This window comes from Ochlerotatus camptorhynchus, unplaced genomic scaffold, assembly GCF_037179485.1.
Source record: "Ochlerotatus camptorhynchus isolate MF236.1 unplaced genomic scaffold, CSIRO-AGI_Acam_v1.1 ptg000771l, whole genome shotgun sequence".
Classification (NCBI taxonomy): Eukaryota; Metazoa; Arthropoda; class Insecta; order Diptera; family Culicidae; genus Ochlerotatus; species Ochlerotatus camptorhynchus.
In genome coordinates this window covers 110,660-136,303 of record NW_027041238.1, presented here as the reverse complement: position 1 = coordinate 136,303, position 25,644 = coordinate 110,660, and the positions used below count along the sequence as shown (strand labels likewise).

General features: G+C 40.2%; 1 protein-coding gene across 1 annotated transcript in view; it reads right to left on the bottom strand.

Annotated features, from left to right (window-relative positions):
• Positions 1-25,644, bottom strand: part of LOC135714984 (uncharacterized) — a 101,996-nt gene that overhangs the window by 31,984 nt on the left and 44,368 nt on the right. The window contains exon 3 of the mRNA XM_065238388.1: positions 16,561-16,677. Coding sequence (XP_065094460.1) covers positions 16,561-16,677 — 117 coding nt within the window. The remainder of the gene's footprint in view (positions 1-16,560; positions 16,678-25,644) is intronic.

Sequence of the window (25,644 nt, the reverse complement as noted above, 5' to 3'; positions counted from 1 at the left end):
GTACACACATATTGTAATTGTCAAAGAAGAAAAAGTTTTCCTCAAAAAATAGCTCATGAAATAAAGAATGGTGAATTCTGTGATTTTTCATTCAATAACAAAAAAACAGCTAAGGTTGAATAAAATATGATGCCAAAGAACAGCTCATGAAATGAAGAATGGTGAATTATGTGGCTTTTCATTCAAAAACAAAAAAAAACATACCGGCTGCTTCCAGGATTTCCTGCCATACTTTTCGATACAACGATTCTGTTTTTGTTGTCATCAGAATGATAACTAGCGGAACCGTTTGCTGATGTGAGGGAGCGAAACTTCCATGAACAATGACGAGTTGCCGAAACAAACAAGGAACTGTGGTAAACGTACCATCTGTAACCCAATACTTTGCCTGTCCAAGACGTTGCAAGATTTCATGAGTTCCAAAAATTAAGGCTCTTTCATTATTGTCACCGAAGTCAGCAATCAATAAACGGTTTCCATTATTATCCTTCTGGAATTCATCGGGTAGATTATGCCTAACGTCCATTATGCCTAAGGCTCTTATGCCCAACGTCCATTATGCCTATCGTACATTATGCCTAACGTCCGTATGCCTAACGACCGTATGCCTAGCGTCGTGTACCCCTTGTTTGTCTAACCCGTGTACTCCTTTTTTGCCTAGCCCGTACGCGGAGTTTTTGAAGTATGTCTTCAGATTTCTCATTCTCTAGCTATTAAATTATCACACTAAAAATTTTCATGATTCAGAAATTTACACTTCTTTATCGAGCTGTGAAAAATTTTCTAGGGTCAAACCCGCCTGAAAATTAAAGCCTCAGTACTATCGCGTAACGTGGGTAGATCACCTTTTCGTGGTACGTTACGGGATGTAAGATCTACCACCGATTCCTAGTCCTGACTACTTCAAACTAGGGGAACAGGATTTTTTAGTAATCCAAGGAACACATCTTAGTCCTTGTTACTTTTTATGCCTTGTTTAATAGTGACAAGACTCGGCTTTGTCTACCGAGGATGATCTTGAAACAAGGAAACAAAATAAGTTAGTTGTCTTCATCTATGTGATTCCTAATCTTCTATTCGTTGTTCCCTAGTTTGAAGTGGTTAAGACTAGGCTTCTGATGCATGGTCATTATCGGTGTCATACCTTAATTTTGTTGCTAAGGAACCCAATTTTGACTGACAAAGGGGCGTGCCTTTGGAGGGTGTTTCAACACTCCGAAGGGTATAAATAGCGGGACCTTTCAATTAGAGTAGGATCCTTGCGATAAATGCAAGAGTGGCAACTGTAAAAAAATCGAATACTTCATCATTTCTCAATAGTGATTGAGTAATACGACATGCACTAAACTAAGGACACGGGATATACTACAATAGATCAATTTACTGGTCGCAGTAGTGTTAGGTCCCGCACAAAGGAAAAAAAAACTATCACGTAAATTGTATACAGTCAAATAATGATTGTTTTCATCCCATTTCCAGGACACACTTTTTACTAACTTGTCATTTTGAACTAGTGAACATACTTTAGCATTTTGTAAAAATTTACTTGAGATAGGTCTGTTTTGCTGGCATCAGGTGATTTGAATAATCTTACATGAACAAAATTACAAGTTTAAGATAGTTTGTATCAATTGTCCCAGAATTCCCTTTCATGACCCCGAGCAAGCGAGACCAATCAAAACAATGTGTTTGAATCCAATTTTCTATTCAAAACGATACATTTATATTTAAAAAACATGTGATGATCACTTGACAACAGTAAAATATGCTGTTTAAGTAATAATTGCACATAAAACATTTTTTATGACTCATTACTGCAAAGTGTCACTCTTCGACACTCTTTTGAGTTATTGCACTCAAAAGAGTATCGAAAAATTGTTTATGCAACTCTTTGCAAAATTTGAATTTTTCAACAACCGTCGTAATTTCCCAAATCGGCAAGTCTCGTTGGATAAACTACGACTCGTGTTGAAAAAACCGTCTTTTTACAACTTTCTGCATAAATAGCTATTTAACTGTGTAAAGTAATATATACCAAATAATTGTATACAAAAACAAACATTATGTATTACCTGAACTGTAAGAAGTATGTTTACAGAATTTTTCAGGACAGTAAACCTTCGCTTCATCATCAATTGAGTGGACTACAAAAATAAAGTAATGAATAAAACACATATTAACATATAGGGAAAATGGCTCTAATGTTGGCTTATAGATCTAAGATTGGGCCCATCGCTAAAAATCTGCTATTTATAAATTTTATCTAGATGAACGCATCATTGGGACGGTATTAATGAATAGTTTTGGTCGTAATTGAAAATTTAGCCGATTGCCGAATTTAAGTATGGACCCAAATTAGAGGCATGTAGGCCGACATTACATCCATTTCCCCTATGTATAATAGAATGTTTCAGCGTTAAATGAAAAAAAGAGTCAAAGTCTGGAATTTCAAATGCTACCCCCTGGAATGGTAGTTTGAAGGGGTCAGAAACACCATGCCAAAGTTTGAAGTAATTTGTTTCACGGGAACCCCTCGCTCAAAGGGCTTGAAGTTTGTATGGGAAAAATCGACAAACTGTAGGGAACGACCCACTTCACTACAAAACGGTTCTTTTCAGGACCATCATACATTATTGTTGTTGTTTAAGAGTTAATTTTCATTGAACGTTCGCTCGCCTTGCTGCCAGTCACATCACCCCCAAAGCTCTTTGGTAATGTACCCAGCAACCAAACGTTTGTGGTCAAATGCGTCAAGTATTGAAGTCATCCCACTGCTACCTAGCAAGAAGTACAGTCGACTTGTTTCGCGCTCCGGTATTTCGGAAGTTTTCTCGGTATTCGGTTGGTTTAAATTATCAGTTTTTTCTCGCTTAGTGATTACTGTACCCGGCTAAACAATTATCTGAAAGTGCGTTTTTCTGAGAAGAAAGTGTGGTTTTCGGTGTCATCGGAAAGAAAATTGTTCACTTGCAATTGGATATTCGCAAACCAATTTGTGCTTCATCGGTGCGTGATCACGCATACCTGCACACAGATCATCGTCATCGAGTGTCAACATCTGCCTCCGCATTTATACCGGTCATCCATCATCGTGTGTCCAGCTGAGTGCCGAGCCTCATACAAGCACACCACTACAAAGATCGCCCGCACACGCGCATCGAAGGTCACCCACGCTGCGCGTCGCTCCGCTGCTGCTGTGTAATCACTCGGTGGTAGTAGTATAGCAGATAAGTTTTTTTTCCTGTTTCTTTCTCTCGCCCATCAGTTAAATTTAATTTTATGTTTCTGTGTTTGTAGTTTTTTTCTGTTTATTGTGTCTGTGTGGTTTTAAGCATCGTTTCAGTGGTAGAGCGTTTACCGCTCCCACTAGTACGGCAAAATGGACGTCTCGTCAGAAGACGATATGGACATTTTGTCGGAAGATGACACCAGTTTGCCACTCGAGGGCAAGAAAAGACGAAAACGTCCTGTCATTCATGGTTCGTCTCAGAAAAGCCCCCGATCGCGAGCCTATCCAGATGACTCGACTGGGCCATGGGTTGTCTACTTTCAGCCCAAAATCAAACCTTTGAACTTGATGCAAATTTCCACTGATCTGACGAAGCGATACTCGGCCGTGACCGAAATCACGAAGGTTAGGCATAATAAACTTCGTGTTGTAGTTTCTAACCTGAAGCAGGCTAACGAGATTGCTGCCTCCCAGCTCTTTACGATTGAGTACAGGGTTTACATTCCAGCTCGTGATGTGGAGATCGAAGGTGTGGTCACCGAAGCGAGTCTGACCCCCGAGATCTTGGAGAAGCAGGCGGTTGGCCGTTTCAAGAACCCCTTGCTCCCCCCGGTGAAGATACTGGATGTCCAAAAACTGGGTTCAGTATCTGTCAGCGAGGGTAAAAAGGGTTTTACCCCCACAGACTCGTTTCGCGTGACCTTTTCTGGTTCAGCCCTTCCTCAGTACATCGAGTTGGGAAAACTTCGGCTACCTGTGCATTTGTTTGTTCCTCGGGTCATGATCTGCCAAAACTGCAAACAGTTGGGACACACGGCCTCTCACTGTGGCAGCAAGGCACGCTGTTCCAAATGCGGGGAGAAGCACGAGGATGGCGCCTGCACAGTCACGGCACCAAAATTCGTGTACTGCAAAGGATCTCCTCCTCATGGTCTCTCGTCGTGTCCGGTGTACAAACAACGCGGGGAAAAACTAGAGCGCTCTCTTAAAGAACGTTCCAGGCGGTCTTTTGCAGAAATGCTTAAGACAGCCAAGCCATCGACCAACGAAACAAATCCCTTCGCTCTTTTGTCAGATGACGAGTCTGGCTCTGACTTGGCTGAGGAGGGAGTTTCTTTCAGTTTTCCGGAAGGTTCTGCCCGGAAACGAAAACGCATCCGTTCGCGGAAAGTTGCAGATCAAGAACCCCAAATCAGCTTGCCCAAATCAAGGAGTGGTGGAAAAAAGGAGACTTCTACTCCTCCTGGATTCCGCAGAACTGATTATACCCAGGATTTTCCACCTCTCCCGGGGACATCCAGAACCCCCGATGCCCCAATTTTCAGAACACAAGCCCCTTCTTCATCTGGGTTGTTCTCATTTGATAAAATTGTGGACAGTATCCTCAATTACCTCGATATTTCTGATCCTCTGAAAAGCATTGTTCTGGCAATGCTTCTCACTGTGAAAACCCTCTTGAAGCAGTTGACATTGAAGTGGCCCCTCCTTGCAGCAATCATCTCCTTCGATGGATAATTTTCCAAACGAGGTCGGGGATTTGATCACTGTTCTACATTGGAATTGTCGAAGTCTTATTCCTAAGATAGAATCGTTTAAGTTTTTGGTTCACAATAATGATTGTGATGCATTTGCTCTGTGTGAAACTTGGCTCTCTTCAGATATCGATCTTCCTTTTCATGATTTTAACATTATTCGACTGGATCGTGAGGATTCGCGTGGAGGAGGAGTACTTTTGGGGATCAAAAAATGCCATTCCTTCTATAGAGTGAATCTTCCACAATTTCCAGGTATTGAAGTTGTCGCATGTCAGGCTTTTGTTAAAGGCAAGAGCCTTTGTATTGCTTCTGTGTATATTCCTCCCCGAGTTTCGATTAGTCAAAAACAACTTTCAGATATCTGTTCAGTTCTTCCTACTCCACGGTTGATTATGGGAGATTTTAATTCCCACGGTACAGGCTGGGGGGAACTGTATGATGACAACCGTTCTACTTTGATATATGACCTCTGTGATAACTTCAATATGACAATTCTTAACAATGGAGAAGTAACACGTCTGGCTGGTCCATCCTCAAATGGAAGTAGATTAGACCTCACACTTTGCTCTAATTCATTATCGTTGGATTGCAGGTGGAATGTGATCCAGGATCCCCACGGTAGTGATCACTTGCCGATCGGCATTTCGATTGCCAGTGGGTTCAATTCGTCGGAATCCGTTAACGTCGCGTATGACCTCACCCGTAATATCGATTGGACAACGTTCAAGACCGCGATAGATGAAGCCGTGTCGTCGGTAGAAGAGCTTCCACCGTTGGAGGAATATAACTTCCTCTCCAATCTGATCTTGGACAGCGCGCTTCGAGCTCAAACTCGGCCGGTTCCAGGAACGTCTTTTCGTAGGAAACCTCCTACCCCTTGGTGGGACCAGCAATGCACTGAGGTTTATCGTAAAAAGTCCGACGCGTTTAAGCTTTTCCGGAAACGCGGAACACCCGAGTATTTCGAAGCGTACTCGACTCTTGAACACGAACTCAAGAGCCTCATCAAAGCCAAGAAACGCGGATACTGGCGGCAATTCGTGGACGGTTTATCGTGCGAAACGTCGATGAATACGCTTTGGAACACGGCGCGAAGGATGCGTAACCGGTCTTCAAACAACGAGAGCGAGGAGTACTCGGATCGGTGGATTCTCAAGTTCGCGCGAAAAGTATGTCCTGATTCCGTGCCGGCACAGATGATTCCTCGCGAAACGACGAATTCGGTAGACGAGATCAGCCAGCCTTTTTCAATGCTGGAGCTCTCACTCGCGCTCCTTTCGTGTCGCAATTCGGCTCCGGGGGCTGATAGGATCAAGTTCGACTTGTTGAAGAACCTCCCAGACGTCGCTAAGAGGCGCATGTTGAACTTGTTTTGTCAGTTCCTGGAGTTCAATATTGTTCCAGATGATTGGAGGCGAGTGAGAGTTATAGCCATTAAAAAGCCTGGAAAACCCGCGTCAGATCATAACTCGTATCGTCCCATCGCGATGTTATCGTGCATTCGAAAATTGTTGGAGAAAATGATCCTTTTTCGCCTCGACAAATGGGTTGAGACGAACCACCTACTCTCAGATACTCAGTTTGGTTTCCGTAGGGGTAAGGGAACGAACGACTGTCTCGCGTTGCTATCCACAGAAATCCAGTTGGCTTTTGCTAAAAAAGAGCAAATGGCTTCTGTGTTCTTGGATATTAAGGGGGCTTTTGATTCAGTATCGGTTGAAGTCCTTTCAGACAAACTCCACGCTTGTGGCCTTTCCCCATTAATTAATAACTTTTTGTACAATTTACTGTCAGAGAAACATATGAGCTTTTCTCATGGAAACTCTACAGCTTCTCGATTTAGTTACATGGGTCTCCCCCAGGGCTCATGTTTAAGCCCCCTTTTGTACAATTTCTATGTCAGAGAAATTGACAATTGTCTAAGTGACAACTGCACGTTGAGACAACTTGCAGATGATGGCGTAGTGTCTATGACAGGGCCCAAAGGGGTCAACCTGCAAGGACCCTTACAGGATACCTTAGACAATTTGTCTAATTGGGCTATCCAGCTAGGTATCGAATTCTCCACGGAGAAAACTGAGTTGGTCGTTTTTTCTAGGAAGCATAGCCCAGCACAACCGAAGCTTCAACTTTTGGGTAAGCCGATCACTCATTCCATGTCTTTCAAAAATCTTGGGGTCTGGTTCGATTCCAAATGCACCTGGAGATCCCACATTGAGTATCTGAGACGAAAATGCCAACAAAAGATCAATTTTCTCCGAACAATTACCGGAACGTGGTGGGGAGCTCATCCGCAAGATCTTCTAACGTTGTACCGGACAACGATTTTATCGGTTTTAGAGTACGGTAGTTTTTGCTTCCAGTCGGCGGCTAAAACTCACATCATCAAACTGGAACGTATCCAGAATCGTTGTCTTCGTATCGCGTTAGGATGCATGCACTCGACTCATACGATGAGTCTCGAAGTGTTGGCGGGCATGTTGCCACTATCGGATCGGTTTTCGGAATTGTCCCTCAGGCTCCTCACCCGTTGTGAAGTTATGAACCCACTGGTAATCGAAAACTTTGAGAAGCTTCTTGAGCTAAACCCTCAAACTCGTTTTATGTCATTGTACTACGTGTACATAACTCAGGATGTCAGCCCTTCACAGCATAATCCCCATCGTGTATGCTTCTCCGACTTCGGCAATTCAGTTAGTTTTGATTTATCTATGACGCGGGAGATTCGTGGAATCCCAGAACATCATCGTTCCATGATTGTTCCGTCAATTTACGCTGCAAAGTTTGGCCAAGTTGATTCCGCAAGATCGTTCTTCACAGATGGATCACTAATAGAGTCGTCCGCTGGTTTTGGTATTTTTAACGAATTTCATAGCGCCTCTCGAATGCTTCAAGCTCCTTGTTCCGTATATGTTGCTGAACTGGCGGCAATACACTATACGCTAGAAACGATCGCCTCACTTGCACCAGATCACTATTTTATTTTTAGGATAGTCTCAGTTCTGTCGAGGCTATTCGATCCATGAGGCCGGTAAAGCACTCCTCGTATTTTCTCATGAAAATACGAGAGCTTCTGAGTGCTTTATCTTTGAGATCTTTTGTCATCACCTTTGCATGGGTCCCATCTCATTGCTCGATTCCGGGCAATGAGAAGGCGGACTCACTTGCTAAGGTGGGCGCTATGCAAGGCGATATTTACGATCGACAAATCGCCTACAATGAATTTTTCTTCATTTATCGTCAACAGTCGCTCGCCAGCTGGCAAAATAAATGGAGTGAAGGAAGTTTGGGACGATGGCTATTCTCGATCATCACTAAGGTGTCGAAGAGTCCTTGGTTCAAGGGGTTGGATGTGGGTCGAGACTTCATTCGTCTGATGTCTCGCCTCATGTCCAATCACTATTCGTTAAACGCTCACTTGTTTCGTGTTGGGCTGGGAGACAGCAATCTCTGTGAATGTGGACAAGGTTACCAAGACGCCGATCACATCCTTTGGTCTTGTGCTGAGCATCGTGGAGTCAGATCTGAGCTGTGCGATTCCCTTCGGGCTCGAGGCAGACAACCTAATGTTCCAGTTCGGGATATTTTGGCTAGACGTGATCTGGAGTTTATGAAACTCATATATGTTTACTATAAGAATACTAACCTTAGATTGTAAGTTTGATTAACCTTGTGTTTAGTTTGTGTATTGTGCGTGTAGTTTTTTTTTTTTTGTTTGTTTTCAAGATGAATAGAAATAAGTTCATGTTTTAGGATTAATTAAATATTTGTATAATAAATCATATTTCTCCTTCTCCCTTTCCCCATCCAAAAAATTGTAAATCTCCACTAACCTCGAGACGACCGCGAGTAATCGGTTCAATTCCTTTAACTCTAGATTTAAGACATTAATCATGTATAATGCAAATGATAACTCGGCTCTGTAAAGTTTATTCGATTGAGCCTGTACAAATAAATTAACATAAAAAAAAAAGTATTGAAGTGGTACATACAAATTCTCGCAATTACCGAATACCACATGACCATGTCAAATAACCAGAAACACTTCGTAAGATTTTCTCCAGGACGCTTTTTATCCTCTATTGAACTTTCAAAACCCTACAAACACACCTTTCAGAAAAACGTGTAACAACTCTTTTCGCCTTTTAATAAAGTAGACGACTCTATTTTCAATCTTTTTACAATCAAAATCAGCTACAAACCCTAGGAATTCTAAAGGTACCACAGTTTTTGAAATTCATTAAGAAATTATACCATTGCAAACTTGCCGTTACACGCTTTTCGGAGGCTTCGTAGTCGGCGTAAAGTTAAAACCCGTATTCGGAGTGTTAAAAGGCATAAAGATAGGTACCGTCTGACATGTTCAGTGCTCGGAATCAATATTCGGCGACTTTGTATGGAAACCACTTTTCCCATCACGGAAACGCCTCGTTTTCTGATGACAAAATTACATATTTTCGAGCACAAAATGCATGGAATTTTCGGCTTATTCAATAGATACGAAAAAAAGTAGAAGGGGCTGTTCCTAGGGGCATGAACGGAAGCTTGACGTAGAACCGCTAGTTGACGGAAAAAATATGTTGATCTTTCCGTTTTTGAATTGGCACTAAAAAAGACCGGTTGTTTTTCAAATCGTGGTCACACCAGTGCAAGTCGATCCCGACCGGATGACGGCGGCCTAGTCATGCTGCCTATTGCGGGAAGCCTTTTCTCCGGTCGATGTGGGTGCTTTCATCGTCGTCTTCGTATTGGTGCGTGGAGGAAATTTCCAAAACCTCACCCAGTGCCGTAAGTGCCAGGTATGGGGTCACGGAACTAAAAATTGCTACATGACAGCTAAATGCATGAATTGTGGTGATTCCTCTCACGCAAAGGACGACTGTCCTGTGAAGGAAGATCCACAAATCCAATTTTTGGGAATGTAAGACTCGCAAAGCGATCCTACAATCTCGTTCTAACCGACAGGTAGGAAACGCTTCACGTTTCCGCCCATGTACAAATTACTATGCTGTTAACAACGGTCAGCTAGGAACAAATTCTACATTCGTACCCTTAGGTACAAATATCACCCCTGCTTCATTTTTTTCATCCATACCTACTCCCCTCGTTGCTAACAATTTTCAGCGAGTTAATGGAGCTACCTATGCTGCTATTGCAGCGGGTAGAAATCAAAATACTAACCAACGTAATTCTAACGGAAATTTTGACTTAGGAAGCAGTAGGAATAACTACCCCATTTCCGGCCTATTAAGCACAACCCGCACTTAGTTTTTCTTAATCTAGCGCAGCTTAGCACAAAACGGAATGTTGTTATTACTGATGGCTTCCAAATTTATTTACCTTTCCGTACGTACCGTAAGATTTGATAAAGAGAAACCAATCGTTGGGATATTGTCAAAATTATAACACTGATTCTTGACGCCAAACTCGGTCTACGGATTCTAAACTCGGCCTAGCGCATTAAAATGCCAATAAATTCACTTCGGCCTATCGGATGAAGATAAAAATTGATTCGGTCGGAGCGCTTCTTTTGTTTTTGGGAATAATGTGTGCAAACCTTCATATCACGCGTTCTCATTGACTTCGTTAGGTATCTTATTAACTAAAGTATCGTACCATATGCATAATTTATATGTTAACTCTGAAATCATGGATTTATTTGAAGTTTCCTGCTCGATAGGCCCAAAATGGGCGATTAGGCCGAAGTAGTTCTCTACCCTACTGCCCCTAAAATAGAATTTTTACAGAAATCATTAATTGACATGATTTCTGATATGCTTAAATCTAACTCCATGTTTGATGCTATTCAAACTGGAGTAAAATTTGCAAAAAATATTGTCATGGCTTTGAAATTCAGTAATAGCTTTTAAATCATTACATATTTTAAATTGGAATGCTCGATCTCTTTAAGATAATGAAGATGAGCTATTTAACTTTTTGAGAGTTCATAACGTGCATATTGCCGTTATAACTGAAACGTTCCTTAAACCCGACCATAAGGTTAAGAAGGACGCAAATTATTTCATTTATAGAAATGATCGTCTTGATGGACCCTGTGGTGGCGTTGCCAGCATTGTTCATAGACGAATTAAACATAAAATTCTTGCTTCATTTGAAACCAAAGTTTTTGAAACTTTGGGAGTTTCTGTTGAAACAAAATTTGGTCAACTTACGTTTATAGCTGCCTATTTGCCATTCCAATGCGTAGGCCAGCAAAAGAATTTTCTCAAGGGTGACCTTCAGAAACTTACCTGCCATAGATCTAAATTCTTCATTATTGATGATTTTAATGCAAAACACCGCTCATGGAAAAATGCTCAAAGCAATTCCAATGCTAATATTGTGTTTGATGATTGTTCTGCAGGTTATTACACTATTCTATATTCAAACAGCCCAACATGCTTTTCTTCTGCAAAAAATCCCTCAACTATTGATTTGGTTTTAACTGATTCATGTCAACTTTGTAGCCAATTGGTTACTCATGCTGACTTCGGTTCTGATCACCTTCCAGTAACTTTTGAAATATCCCAAGAAATAATTTCTGATCCCAACAGCTCTACTTTCAATTACCATAGAGCTGATTGGGAGCAATATCGAACATTTATGGAATATAATTTCGATCCAAACATTCCTTTGCAAACCAAAGTTGAAATTAATTATGCTCTTGAATCTCTGACTACTTCTATAGTTGAAGCAAGAGCTACCTCAGTACCAAAATGCGAGGTTAAATTCGATTCAATTATAATAAACGACGATCTTCAGCTCTTGATCCGTCTTTAAAATGTCCGTAGGAGACAATCACCCCTATTCTGGATTTCGTTTCAAACGAAATTCTCATACAAAAAATATTTTTTTTGTATGAGAATTTCGTTCGAAACGAAATACAGAATAGGGGTGAATATCAAAGAACACGCGATCATGCCATGAAAGTTATCTGGCGGGATTTGCAAAAACAAATTAAAAAGCGATTCTCTGCCCTGAGGAACAAAACTTTTGAAACTTGCTAAGCAATTCGAGAGTTCCCATAATTTCAGTTTTGGTCTTACTAGTCCTATTGAGAATCAGGATACTCGGGATTATGTGAATATTTTCACCCGGGAAAATATTTTTGATGATTCCTATGGGATTGATTTGGACGAAGTAAGGTCTATAACCAGAAAGTTTCATAATATGAAAGCTCCAGGAGATGATGGAATTATCTATATCTATATAAAATTCCCAGAGAGTACCTTGTCTTTCTTGGTAAAATTTTTTAACAGATGTTTCCATTTGGCATACTTTCCTGATAAATGGAAAAATGCAAAAGTTGTTCCAATTTTGAAGCCGAATAAAAATCCAGCTGAAGCTTCTAGCTACCGTCCAATAAGTTTGCTTTCTTCAATAAGTAAGCTTTTTGAAAAGATAATTTTAAACAGAATGATGCTTCACATCAATACGAACTCAATTTTTGCAGATGAGCAGTTTGGATTTCTCCATGAACATTCAACTACTCATCAACTCTTAAGAGCTACCAATTTAATTCGTTCAAACAAATCTGAAGGCTACTCAACTGGAGTTGCTCTTCTAGACATAGAAAAAGCATTCGACAGTATTTGGCATGAAGGTTTGATTGCTAAATTGAAAAAGTTTAATTTTCCACTTTATATTAGGAAATTAGTTCAAAATTATTTAACTGACAGAACTCTGTAGGTAAATTATCAAAATTCCAAATCTAATCGACTACCAGTTAGAGCAGGAGTTCCGCAGGGTAGCATTCTTGGGCCTATATTGTATAACATTTTCACTTCGGACCTCCCTGATTTGCCTCAGGGTTGCCACAAATCTTTGTTCGCTGATGACACAGGCATTTCCGCTAAAGGAAGAAGTCTTCGTGTTATTTGCAGCAGGCTGCAGACAAGTTTAGATATTTTTTCTTCTTATTTACAAAAATTGAAGATTTCTCCAAACGCTTTCAAAACTCAACTTATAATATTTCCACATAAGCCTAGAACTTCCTTTTTGAAACCTAGTAGTAGTCACATAGTCACTATGAATGAAGTTCCAATTTCCTGATCAAACCAAGTGAAATATCTTGGATTAATACTTGACCAAAAATTAACTTCTAAAGATCACATTCAAGCCAAATGTAACAAGTATATAAAATGTTTGTATCCTCTTATAAACAGGAAATCCAAACTTTGCCTGACGAATAAACTTCTAATATTTAAACAAGTTTTTAGACCGGCCATGCTTCACGCTGTGCCAATATGGTCTAGTACCGAAGTACATAGAATTTCGAATGTTGAGACTTTAGAACAAATGTCCAACAAAATAATTAATAATTTCAGGCAAAAATCGTTGCAATCCTCAATTGCAACGATTTATTCCCTCTATACTTAGATAAGATTTAGTTTTAGTTTTTAGTTTTAAGATTTCAATTGTTATGCTGACATGCAGGCTGAATTGCTAAGGCAGGAAGAATGTAAAAATACTTAGATATATATCATAACAATTAAAGCTGGTAAGTTACTGTTAAAAAAGGTTAAAATGAAATGTAATTTATTTTGAATATGGAACAAATAAAGAGTTAAAAAAAAAGCTGACAGCTCAAGCACAGAAAACGGTTCCGTACGGAATACGTCGAAACTGTACAGTAGGATGAATGGTGGCGATGGATCACTACACTGATACAAAATCCATCGGCAAAAATACTATATTGCTGGTTTAAATTAAGTACCCTCACCAATAGATTTTTGCTGAAAACAATTTCATTTAATGTTACTTTTATTTCTATCCAAATATCTACGCAATTTGAGCAAGCATAGTAGTTTTGCCAAAGTCATAGTAAATTTGCTTATATTCATAGTTACTGAAATCGAAGTAGATTTAACGGTAATAAGCGTGGTTATATTGAAAGTGTTTTCTGCAAAATAGTATTCCTAACTATGGTCCTTGTTTCAGTGTAGGTTCCGGTGAACATTCCCAGCTGTATTTGGACGGGAATTTGATTCGCAATATTCTCGTACAGAAACTCCATCAGCCGGTGGGTGTCTTACTTCACCATTAGCTCCTTCATATCCAAACCCTTGGCCAGCAGCAGCGACGAGTAAAGTTTAGGTCGAGTGGAAAAAAATAACATGAATTCTTTTTCCACCTGCTTGTCGTAGGGGGTTTCATTGGTGTGGCTTTTCCCGGGGCTAGAATCATCAATTCGAACGAAATCAACAGTTGTTTCGCGCCTGTTCGGTAACTTTCATGCTACAACACACAGACAGCTGGGCTCTTATCCGTCGAATTCGATCGGTTTGAGTCCGGGAAATGGATGTGCGTTGCCGTCTCCTCCGTGATGCACTTGATGTTTTTGCCCCCGAGACCGATTATTCTTTGGTACAAGCAATGTAAATATTTACCTTATTTGACAAAACCCAGGTTATCATGACAGCAGTAGGTTTCTTTTCTTCATTCTAATTGTTTTCAATAGAGATTGCTAAAGTATTATTGTGTCAGTGATTTGTTTTCATCGGGAACATTTTCCGCTATGAAGTTTTTTTTCCCGATGAAAGCATTTTGCGTATACATATACGTGACGTAGTGTACGTACGATAAACGTCAGCAATCTTTATAATCAAACGTCATGATTACCTGGGTTTTGTCAAATAAGGTAAATATCTTGTCATCTGAAAACTTCGAGAAACTGCACGGCTTGCTTGACAATTTGAGTGCATGCAGAAGGGATAAGTTGGGAATAGAAAGAATAGGGTTAACTACCCCATTTCCGGCCTATTAAGCACAACCCGCACTTAGTATTTCTTAATCTAACGCAGTTTAGCACGAAACGGAATGTTATAATTACTGATGGATCCAAATTAATTTACCTTTCCGTACGTACCAAAAGATTTGATAAAGAAAAACCAATCGTTGATATATTGCCAAAAGTCTAACACTGCTTCTTGACGCCAAACTCGGCCTACGGATTCTAAACTCGGCCTAACGCATTGAAACGCCATTGAACCGCCAATGAATTCACTTCGGCCTATCCGATGAAGATAAAAATTGATTCGGTCGGAGCGCTTCTTTTGTTTTTGGGAATAATGGGTGCAAACCTTCATATCACGCTTTCTCATTGACTTCGTTCGGAAGCTTATTAACTAAAGTATCGTACCATACACATAATTGACTAGTTAACCCTGAAATCATGGATTTATTTGAAGTTTTCTGCTCGATAGGCCCAAAATGGGCGATTAGGCCGAAGTAGTTCTCTACCCTGGATAGGATGGATTGAAATTTTGCGCACGTTGAAAATTTTATGAGAGGCTTGGGTAAAAATGGGATAATCCTGAAGTGTCGTTCCCCTGAGCTGGTCATTGGCTCCAAGTGGTCACCAGATGGGCCGCAGGAAGATCCGTTCAAACTTTTGGAGTCTTGGCCTATCTGGAGCCGGCGGACTCGATTTCCGGAGCGGTCTAGAAAATGTTGAACCCTATACTTACCACAAGATTTTTCACTGTTTTGAAATGTTAGAATTCGATTTGAAAATATATCAAATGCATATTGCAGCATAAGTTTGTTAAAAAAAATGATCACCCACTTGTTGATTATCTTGAGCAACTATGGGAAAGAAAAGGTTAACACTAAATAGACAGATTTCAGTCACTGGAAGAGTGTTGATAATTACGTATAAGAACTGGTTTTTCGAGTAGATGTTATGTTATGTTCATAAATTGTCAGTAGCACTACCGTGATTTGTTCATTAATCTCTCCCATTTTAAATTAAATTCATTGATATTAAAGTTATCTACTTTAAGACGAGCGAAAGCTTTATTTCGATATTAATGTGGCTAAGGTCTAAATTAGCATAAATTTCGTAATGAAATTAGCACTCAAAAAACCATTTTTCAAACTTTTTCTGCACGTTGGGTTCACTCTCACGGCATTCGGCTTTACTGTTCTGTAATAATTATACACACGGTGAACATAATATTTTCTCACTCAAATGATGTAATTGGACCCATATCCGATATACCGATAGTTCCCGGAAATGTTCCGGAGCCCCCGGGAAGTAGCCAATTTTCGACAAGAACCAAAACCCGTTGTGCGACGCATCAAACTTCATGATTTTACAAAACATGGCCAGCCTTATTGACAAACCACAATCACACTAGACCTCTCGGTTATGTTCCGGTGTCTCCGGGGAAGAGGCTAGTTTTCTAAAAGAACCAAAACCTATCGTGTGACATATCCAACTTCATGGTTTTTCAAAACTCGGCTGGTAGTAGCCTTATTGAGAGACCACGATCACATTGGCCATCACGGAAATGTTCTGGGGCCCTTTAGGAAGTGGCCATTTCTCAACTAGAATTAAAACTCGTCGTTCAACACATCATACTTCATGATTTTGCAAAAGCTTCCTTCGGAAGGGAAGTGAAGCCTTTAGTCCCAGCCCACGTGTTGATGGGTGCGATATCTACCCAGGTGTGGAAGCCACCTCCCTGAACATTCGATTACCGTCAATGAATGGCAATTGATGTCCGTCGATGATCGGCACTAGATTGCGGAACAGAGACTGACGTTAAATGAATGAATCATGAATAAAAGAAAAGAAAAGAGTACAATATGGTTGGCGACTGACCCGGTAATGCAATAAGTACAACGAATAGAAACTAGCATTTATGAAATCACGCTTGAAGGTGAAGCCTGGGGCAATACGGTTTGTGTGATATGTGATAACAATAAACAAAATATTGTTCAGAACCGAAAAACATTCAAATGCTTCGATTCTGATTACTATAAATATTTCCATAATAATTTAATACTTACGGTTAAGGTGCATCCTGGAAAATGTAGACAAATCGGATCTTCTGGCCATGTTTTAGAGATGTAGAAATGAAACTGCCAAATTTTATCTTTCAGGTACGTCATTATCGTTTGATGGAACTGAAATATAATTTATTAGTAACATTAGACAATAATTCATATGGCCATACCAGATGCAGACGTAATTCGCCATTCTCATATATCATACAAGCATTTAACGTTCAATTTGCTGATCACTTTAACGTTTCTATACAAACTTGCATCCAACAGTGTTCACAACATTGTTTGCCATTTAGTAAATAAGATTTTAGTTATGTTTGTCAGATTGCAGACAAGCAGACTTAACTCTTCGAACATCTGACCGTTCAAAACATCATCGCAGATCTCAACAAGTGACATATCGTGAGCTATCCGTCGTCAATATTAAACAGATTGTATAGAAACGTCCACGTGATCTTATGCCAGCAATGCCGCAGGTAATTGGCAGGCAACAAATTGTAAATAAATTGAATGTTAAGACAATAAATACATTATGAACATGCAAATTTTTGATTTTGAACTGAATTTCTTTCAGTGCTATGCAAGCGCCAGGCTTGCTTTCACTCACTTGCTATAAAAATGATTTTCGGAATTTTGGAATCATAAGATGTTATAATGATATTTTATATTTGTAAGATACAAGAAGAGGTTGAAAGGCAAGTGTTTGTCACATAAAACCAGGCTCGCAATTGCTCATTACAGCTAAAATGATATTTTTCGGTATTATGAAACAATGGGATACTATTAAGGTAATTTTAATTTGTAAGATGCAAGAAGAGGTGGTAAAGTTTGTATATGACATATAGAATTTGTCAATTTTGCTTTCAGAAGGTTGTTATGATCGCTGATTGCTCGCTCATCGCGTTGCTCATCGTTACAGCTAATCGCTAGTTGTGACCTTCTGAAAGCAAAATTGTCAAATTTTTTATGTCATATACAAACTTTACCACCTCTTCTTGCATCTTACAAATAAAAATTAACATTATAGTATCCCATTGTTTCATAATACCGAAAAATATCATTTTAGCTATAATGAGCAATTGCAAGCCTGCATAAAACCTATCAAATTTTCGCAATCAGCGATTTTTTGACTCGCGAGCGCTCACTTTGAGTGAACGCTCACGAATCATAAAATCGCTGATTGTGACACTCTCAAAGCAAAATTGACAGGTGTGTCAAACACATTGTTTGCAACCTCTTCTTTAAACTAACAAGTACAAAATATCATAATAACATCTAAAGATTTTATAATTTCGAAAAACATTTTTTATGACTTGCTGTGGAAGCAACCCTGCTTATCGGAGACGAACCAGAATTCGGCTAAAAGTCTCCTTAACAAAGATAACTAACTAACCCTGCTTACAGGTTGAGTTATACATGGAAAATGAAAGTACTATTTCATACACTAGTTGTGTTTCTTATAAAAATATATTTCACTTCAATTTTAAACAGTTTCAAAAACAGCCACATTATGATGGTGTCCCGTTAAGAAAGACAAATTTTTTGGCATTATGGAAATATTAAACATTTGGGAAAGTAAAAATTCGAATGCTCTTAGTACTCGTTAAGCCCTTTCTTATTATATATTGGTGGCCTCAATCAGACCATTCGTTCAGAAGTGTCGCGTTAGGAAGATTCAATGAAGATGTAAGATGATCAAACAATCACTTCTTAAGTTTTCCGTTGCCTTCTTTTAAAATGCAAACAATAAATAAGCATTTGTAAATAATATTACGGTTTGGAAGAAGGCGTTTGCGACTCATGGCACAATATCCATGCACTTCTTCGCCAAGGAATTAAAATTTCAAACATATTATGACCCAAACTTTGTTGAATTTGGAAAAGAGTGTTTTCTACCACAAGAATAGCATTTACTTGATTGAAAACTGCATTAAGAACAAACTTGAATAGTCCATCAAGGTATATGCATCTTTAGCATGTGAAATTAAGATTTTGAACACTATTTTTATGACCGTGCGCTTATAGATTGCGGTATAAGAAGAGTATTTTATTAGCTCTATAAGCTCCGAATACGATTAGTAAATAACTTTACACCGACTACGAAGCCTCCGAAAAGCGTTTAACGGCAAGTTTTCAATAACATAACATAGCCATTTATTGATGGATTTCAACAACCTACTTTTTTAAAAACGTTTTTGTAAAGGTGTGTGTTTATGTCACGACCCCAAATTCTTTCTTATGTCACAGTTCTTAATATTTTCGAAAAAAAAAACCTGTGGAGCTTTAGGACCAGTCTCATGGATTTACCACTTTTACGCATGTACCGGATTTTCCAGAGGATGGTCCCAAAGCCATCCGGGTTCATGTTTACGTCACGACCAATTTTTTTTCTTATATCACAGTTTCAAGTGTTTATAAAAACCCTGGAGCTGATATTGAACAGTTTTATGGATTGACTACCTTTACGGATGCTTCGGATCTTCCGGAGGACGGTCCCATGGCCATCCGGGTCCATGTTTATGTCACGACCCCAATTTATTTCTCATATCACAGTTCCACGTGTTTCGCAAAAACTGTGGAGCTCTAGGATCAGTTTCATGGATGGACCACTTTTACGGATGTTCCGGATCTTCCGGAGGACAGTCCCATGGCCATGTTTATGTCACGACCCAAAATTCTTGCTTATATGACAGTTCCAAGTGTTTTCGAAAAACTGCGGAGCTCTAGGATCCGTGTCATAGATGGACCACTTTTACGAATGTTTCGGATTTTTCGGAGGACGACCTCATGGCCATCCGGAACCATGTTTATGTCATGACCCAAAGTTCTTGCGTATATCACAGTTCCAAATGATTTCGAAAATACCGCGGAGCTCTAGGATCAGTTTCGTGGATTGCCCACTTTTACGGATGTTCCGATTCTTCCGGAGGACCGTTCCGTTATCTCCAGGATCCATATGTAGGAACCATGACTGTATTCTGGCAAATTATGAACATTTGTGCCTATTAATCTAAATTATAGATCTTAAGCCACTTGCCAAATCCATAAAAGCACCTTTAAAAAAAAAGTGCAACGACTCTTTTCGCTTTTTAAAAAAGTAGACGACCCTATTTCAATATTCTTAAGATCAAAATAATCTACAGACCCTAGGAATTCTAGAAGTACCACAATTTTTGAAATTAATCAAGGAATGGCTAGGTTGCCAACTTGACGGTACACGCTTTTACGAGGCATCGTATTCGGAGTGTTAATCAGGTCTTGATAATTCTCCCAAAATTTGAGTTTCTTGAGCCATTTGATGTTTATGTGGGAATTACTATGGGAAAATTTAACTTTTTGTTCTCAATGTGTCCGTCTCTAATCTGAAACAGGTTAATGAGATTGCTGTCTCCCAGCTCTTTACGCTCGAGTATAGAGTTTACATCCCAGCTCGTGATGTGGAGATCGAAGGTGTGGTCACCGCTTCGGTGACGTTAACGTCGCTTCGAGTCTGACCCCCGAGATCTTGGAGAAGCAGGCGGTTGGCCGTTTCAAGAACCATTTGCTTCCCCCGGTGAAGATACTGGATGTCCAAAAACTGGGCTCAGTATCAGTCAGCGAGGGTAAAAAGAGTTTTACCCCCACAGACTCGTTCCGTGTGACCTTTTCTGGTTCAGCCCTTCCTCACTACATCGAGCTGGGAAAACTTCGACTACCTGTGCGCTTGTTCGTTCTCAGGGTCATGAACTGCCAAAACTGTAAGCAGTTGGGACATACGGTGTCCCACTGTGCCAGCAAGGCACGCTGTTCCAAATGCGGGGAGAAGCACGAGGATGGCGCCTGCACAGTCACTGCACCAAAATGCGTGTACTGTAAGGGAACTCCTCATGGTCTCTCGTCATGCCCGGTGTACAAACAACGCGGGGAGAAATTTCAGCGCTCACTCAAGGAACGTTCCCGGCAATCTTTTGCGGAAATGCTTAAGACGGCCACGCCATCGACCAACGACAAAAATCCAGTCTCTCTTTTGTCAGATGATGAGACTGACTCTGACTTGACTGATGAGGGAACTTCTTTCCGTTTTTCTGCACGGAAACGAAAACGCATCCGTTCGTGGAAAGTTGCAGATCAAGAACCCCAAATCAGCTTGCCCAAATCAAGGAGTGGTGGAAAAAAGAGACTTCTACTCCTCCTGGGTTCCGCAGAACTGACTATACCCAGGATTTTCCAACTCTCCCTGGGACATCCAAAACCCCTGATGTCCCATTTTTAAGAACAGAAGCCCCTTCTTCATCTGGGTTGTTCTCATTTGATAAAATTGTGGACGATATCCTCAAGTACCTCAATATTTCTGATCCTCTCAAAAGCATTGTTCTGGCAATGCTTCCTTCTGTGAAGACCCTCTTGAAGCAATTGACATAGAAATGGCCCCTCCTTGCAGCTTGCATTTTTCAAACGAGGTCGGGGATTAGATCACTGTTCTACAGTGGAATTGCCGAAGCCTTATTCCAAAATTAGACTCTTTTAAGTTTTTAGTTCACAATAATGATTGTGATGCATTTGCTCTTTGTGAAACTTGGCTCTCTTCAGATATAGATCTTCCTTTTTATGATTTTAACATTATTCGACTGGATTGTGAGGATTCGCGTGGAGGAGGGGTACTTTTGGGGATCAATAAGTGCCATTCCTTCTATAGAGTGAATCTTCCACAATTTACAGGTATTGAAGTTGTCGCATGTCAGGCTATTATTAAAGGTAAGAGCCTTTGTATTGCTTCTGTTTATATTCCTCCTAGAGCCGTTGTTAATCGATAACAACTTTCAGATATATGTTCAGTACTTCCTGCGCACGGTTGATTATGGGGGATTTCAATTCCCACGGTACAGGCTGGGGTGAACTGTATGATGACAACCGTTCTACTATGATATATGACCTCTGTGACAACTTCAATATGACAATTCTTAACAATGGAGAAGTAACACGTTTGGCTGGTCCATCCTCAAATGGAAGTAAATTAGACCTCACACTTTGCTCTAAATCATTATCGTTAGATTGCACGTGGAATGTGATCCAAGATCCCCACGGTAGTGATCACTTGCCGATCAAAATTTCGATTGCCAGTGGGTTCAATCTGTCGGAATCCGTTAACGTCGCGTACGACCTCACCCGTAATATCGATTGGACAACGTTCAAGACCGCGATAGAGGAAGCCGTGTCGTCGGTAGAAGGGCTTCCACCGTTGGAGGAATATAACTTCCTCTCCAATCTGATCTTAGACAGCGCGCTTCGAGCTCAAACACGGCCGGTTCCTGGAACGTCTTTCCGTAGGAAACCTCCTTCCCCTTGGTGGGACCAGCAATGCACTGGGGTTTATCGTAAAAAGTCCGACGCGTTTAAGCTTTTCCGGAAACGTGGAACACCCGTGAATTTCGAAACGTACTCTTCTCATCAAAGCCAAGAAACGCGGATACTAGCGGCAATTCGTGGACAGATTATCGCGCGAAACATCGATGATTACGCGGCGCGAAGGATGCGTAACCGGTCTTCGAACAACGAGAGCGAGGAGTACTCAGATCGTTGGATTCTCAAGTTCGCGCGAAAAGTATGTCCTGATTCCGTGCCGGCACAGATGATTCCTCGCGAAACGACGAACTCGGTAGACGAGATCAGCCAGCCTTTTTCAATGCTGGAACTCTCACTCGCGCTCCTTTCGTGTGGCAATTCGGCTCCGGGGGCTGATAGAATCAAGTTCGACTTGTTGAAGAACCTCCCAGACGTCGCTAAAAGGCGCATGTTGAACTTGTTTTGTCAGTTCCTGGAGCTCAATATTGTTCCGGATGACCCGGAACCCGCGTCAGATCATAACCAGGGTTACTTCCACTCACTTGCTATAAAAAAATGTTTTTCGGTATTATGAAATCATGATATAGTATAATGCTTATTAGTACTTGTAAATCACAAGAAGAGGTCATGAAGTATATGCTTGACACATAAAATCTGTCAATATTGCTTTCAGTGCGTCACAATCAGAGATTTTACGACTCGTGAGCGCTCACTCTGAGTGAACGCTCACGAATCATAAGATCGCTGATTGTGACGCTCTCAAAGCGAAATTGACAGGTTTTATGAGTCAAACACATACTTTACTCCCTCGTCTTGTTACTAACAAGTACAACATAGCATTATTGCATCTAATGATTGCATAATTCCGAATAATATTTTTTTATAGCAAGTGAGTGGAAGCAACCCTGATCATAACTCGTATCGTCCCATCGCGATGTTATCGTGCATTCGAAAATTGTTGGAGAAAATAATCCTTTTTCGTTTGGATAAATGGGTTGAGACGAACCACCTACTCTCAGATACTCAATTTGGATTCCGTAGGGGCAAAGGAACGAACGACTGTCTCGCGTTGCTTTCCACAGAAATTCAGTTGGCTTTTGCTAAAAAAGAGCAAATGGCTTGTGTATTCTTGGATATCAAGGGGGCTTTTGATTCAGTATCGGTTGAAGTCCTTTCAGACAAACTCCACGCTTGTGGCCTTTCTCCATTGATAAATAACTTTTCGTACAATTTGCTGTCAGAGAAAAATATGAGCTTTTCTCATGGAAACTCTACAGTTTCTCGATTTAGTTACATGGGTCTCCCCCAGGGCTCATGTTTAAGCCCCCTTTTGTATAATTTCTACGTCAGAGAAATTGACAATTGTCTAAGTGACAACTGCACGTTGAGACAACTTGCAGATGACGGCGTAGTGTCTATGACAGGGCCCAACGGGGTCGACCTGCAAGGACCCTTACAGGATACCTTAGACAATTTGTCTACTTGGGCCTATTCAGCTAGGTATCGAATTCTCCACGGAGAAAACTGAGTTGGTCGTTTTTTCTAGGAAGCATAGCCCAGCACAACCAAAGCTTCAACTTTTGGGTAAACCGATCACTCATTCTATGTCCTTCAAATATCTTGGGGTCTGGTTCGATTCCAAATGCACCTGGAGATCCCACATTGAGTATCTGAGACGAAAATGCCAACAAAGGATCAATTTTCTCCGAACAACTACCGGAACGTGGTGGGGAGCTCATCCGCAAGATCTTCTAACGTTGTACCGGACAACGATTTTATCGGTTTTAGAATACGGTAGTTTTTGTTTCCAGTCGGCAGCTAAAACTCACATCATCAAACTGGAACGTATCCAGTATCGTTGTCTTCGTATCGCATTAGGATGCATGCACTCGACTCATACGATGAGTCTAGAAGTGTTGGCGGGCATGTTGCCACCTGGGACGGGACTTGACAATCGGGTAGCGATTTCGAGCCAATTTGCTGTCAAACCCGAGCCAGTTTCTGATTGGTCGATTTGACAGTAGTAATCGTGGAATAAAAAGAACAGAGGGATCGCATTAATTTGGCTGGCAGTGATGCCGGAATCAATAAGGCTGTTAATTGTTTATATTTTCGAAAGTAAAGTTGAAAAATTGAGTGCACTGCGTGTTTTAAGCGATGCATATTGTTGTTTGTTAGTGGTTGTTTTTATTGTGTTGAGCAAAAAGTGATGTACAAGCTGCTAAACTGCGGTAGAAACGCCGGATAAAATCCAAATTAAATTAAAAAAAAAAAATATTTTACATTCCTGGCATCACTAGTCAACTCCGTCAAACACCATGCACAACTTTCCGAAGGGCATTCTCCAAAAACATTAAGAAGAGTGAGAAGATCGATTGTCAAGTCCCGTCCCGGGTTGCCACTATCGGATCGGTTTTCGGAATTGTCCCTCAGGCTCCTCACCCGTTGCGAAGTTATGAACCCACTGGTAATCGAAAACTTTGAAAAGCTTCTTGAGCTGAACCCTCAAACTCGTTTTATGTCATTGTACTACGTGTACATAACACTGGATGTCAGCCCTTCACAGCATAATCCTCATCGTGTATGCTTCTCCGACTTCGGCAATTCAGTTAATTTTGATTTATCTATGACGCGGGAGATTCGTGGGATCCCAGAACATCATCGTTCCATGATTGTTCCGTCAATTTATGCTGCAAAGTATCATACGATGATCGTTTGAACATTATGAGGTCAGAGAAAAAAAAAAAAAAAAACAAGATAGCAGATCCAGTTACACGACGTTGCACAAGGCTTCGCAAACCCGTAAGTAAAATTTAAATCGTATTGTTCCATTGTAGTCTACAACTTTATATACATTAGCAGACATTTAAGCTAGCTGCTGCTGCTGATTTTTCGATATCCACTTCAACAGATACAACCTATTGCTATTGTTTTGATAATTTAATACATCTTTAAATAGACACGAGTATTTTAACAACAAGCAAGTAGAATCGCAAAATCGTAAGTATAAAAGTCTCAGTTGATTTGTGATTATTACAATTTTCGATTTCAGAAATCGGAACTGCCTTCAATAACCGAATCAACTTAAACTGCTGTGTTGAAGGCAACAGAGTTGACAGAATGACGCTAAGTGCTTCATAAAAGAAATACGCTGAGGATCCTGGAAAAGTAAGGCAAAAGATCAAAAATTAGTACTTGCAAATCTAATCAATTTAATTTTCTATCATCAGCTACCACAAATTGTCGTGCTGTAAAATCTTTTGAACTTCAGTTCATTTGTCGTGCAAAATAAACCTGAAAATAATTAACCCTATCAAACTATACATTTCATTCATTTCCCGCATGAGTTTCATTCGAAATGACATTCGAAATTGTTTGCAAAATCCAATGATACCTACCGTTCGTTTATATTGAAATTCATAGTAATATGTACGGAAAATCATGCGATAGCTGAATGAAAAAAAACTGACCGTTCTTCATAGTTCTGTCTTCTGTCATGTAAAATTACATAAAATCTTGTCGCAAAAAATCTTACGATATTTCTATGAAATTTGCTTGATTAATAATCTCAGTAGGTTTACGATGCGCTTTGCGAATACCCCTATTGTATTCTGTCCTATTCGAATGTAAAGTACTATCTTTACGAGACGTTACGGTATGTTTTGATGATCCATTTCTAAAAATATGTACTTCAAGCACTTATACATATGACAAACTATGTATACTGTTGATCTTCTGACATAAGTTTCTATGTTTCGATAATTT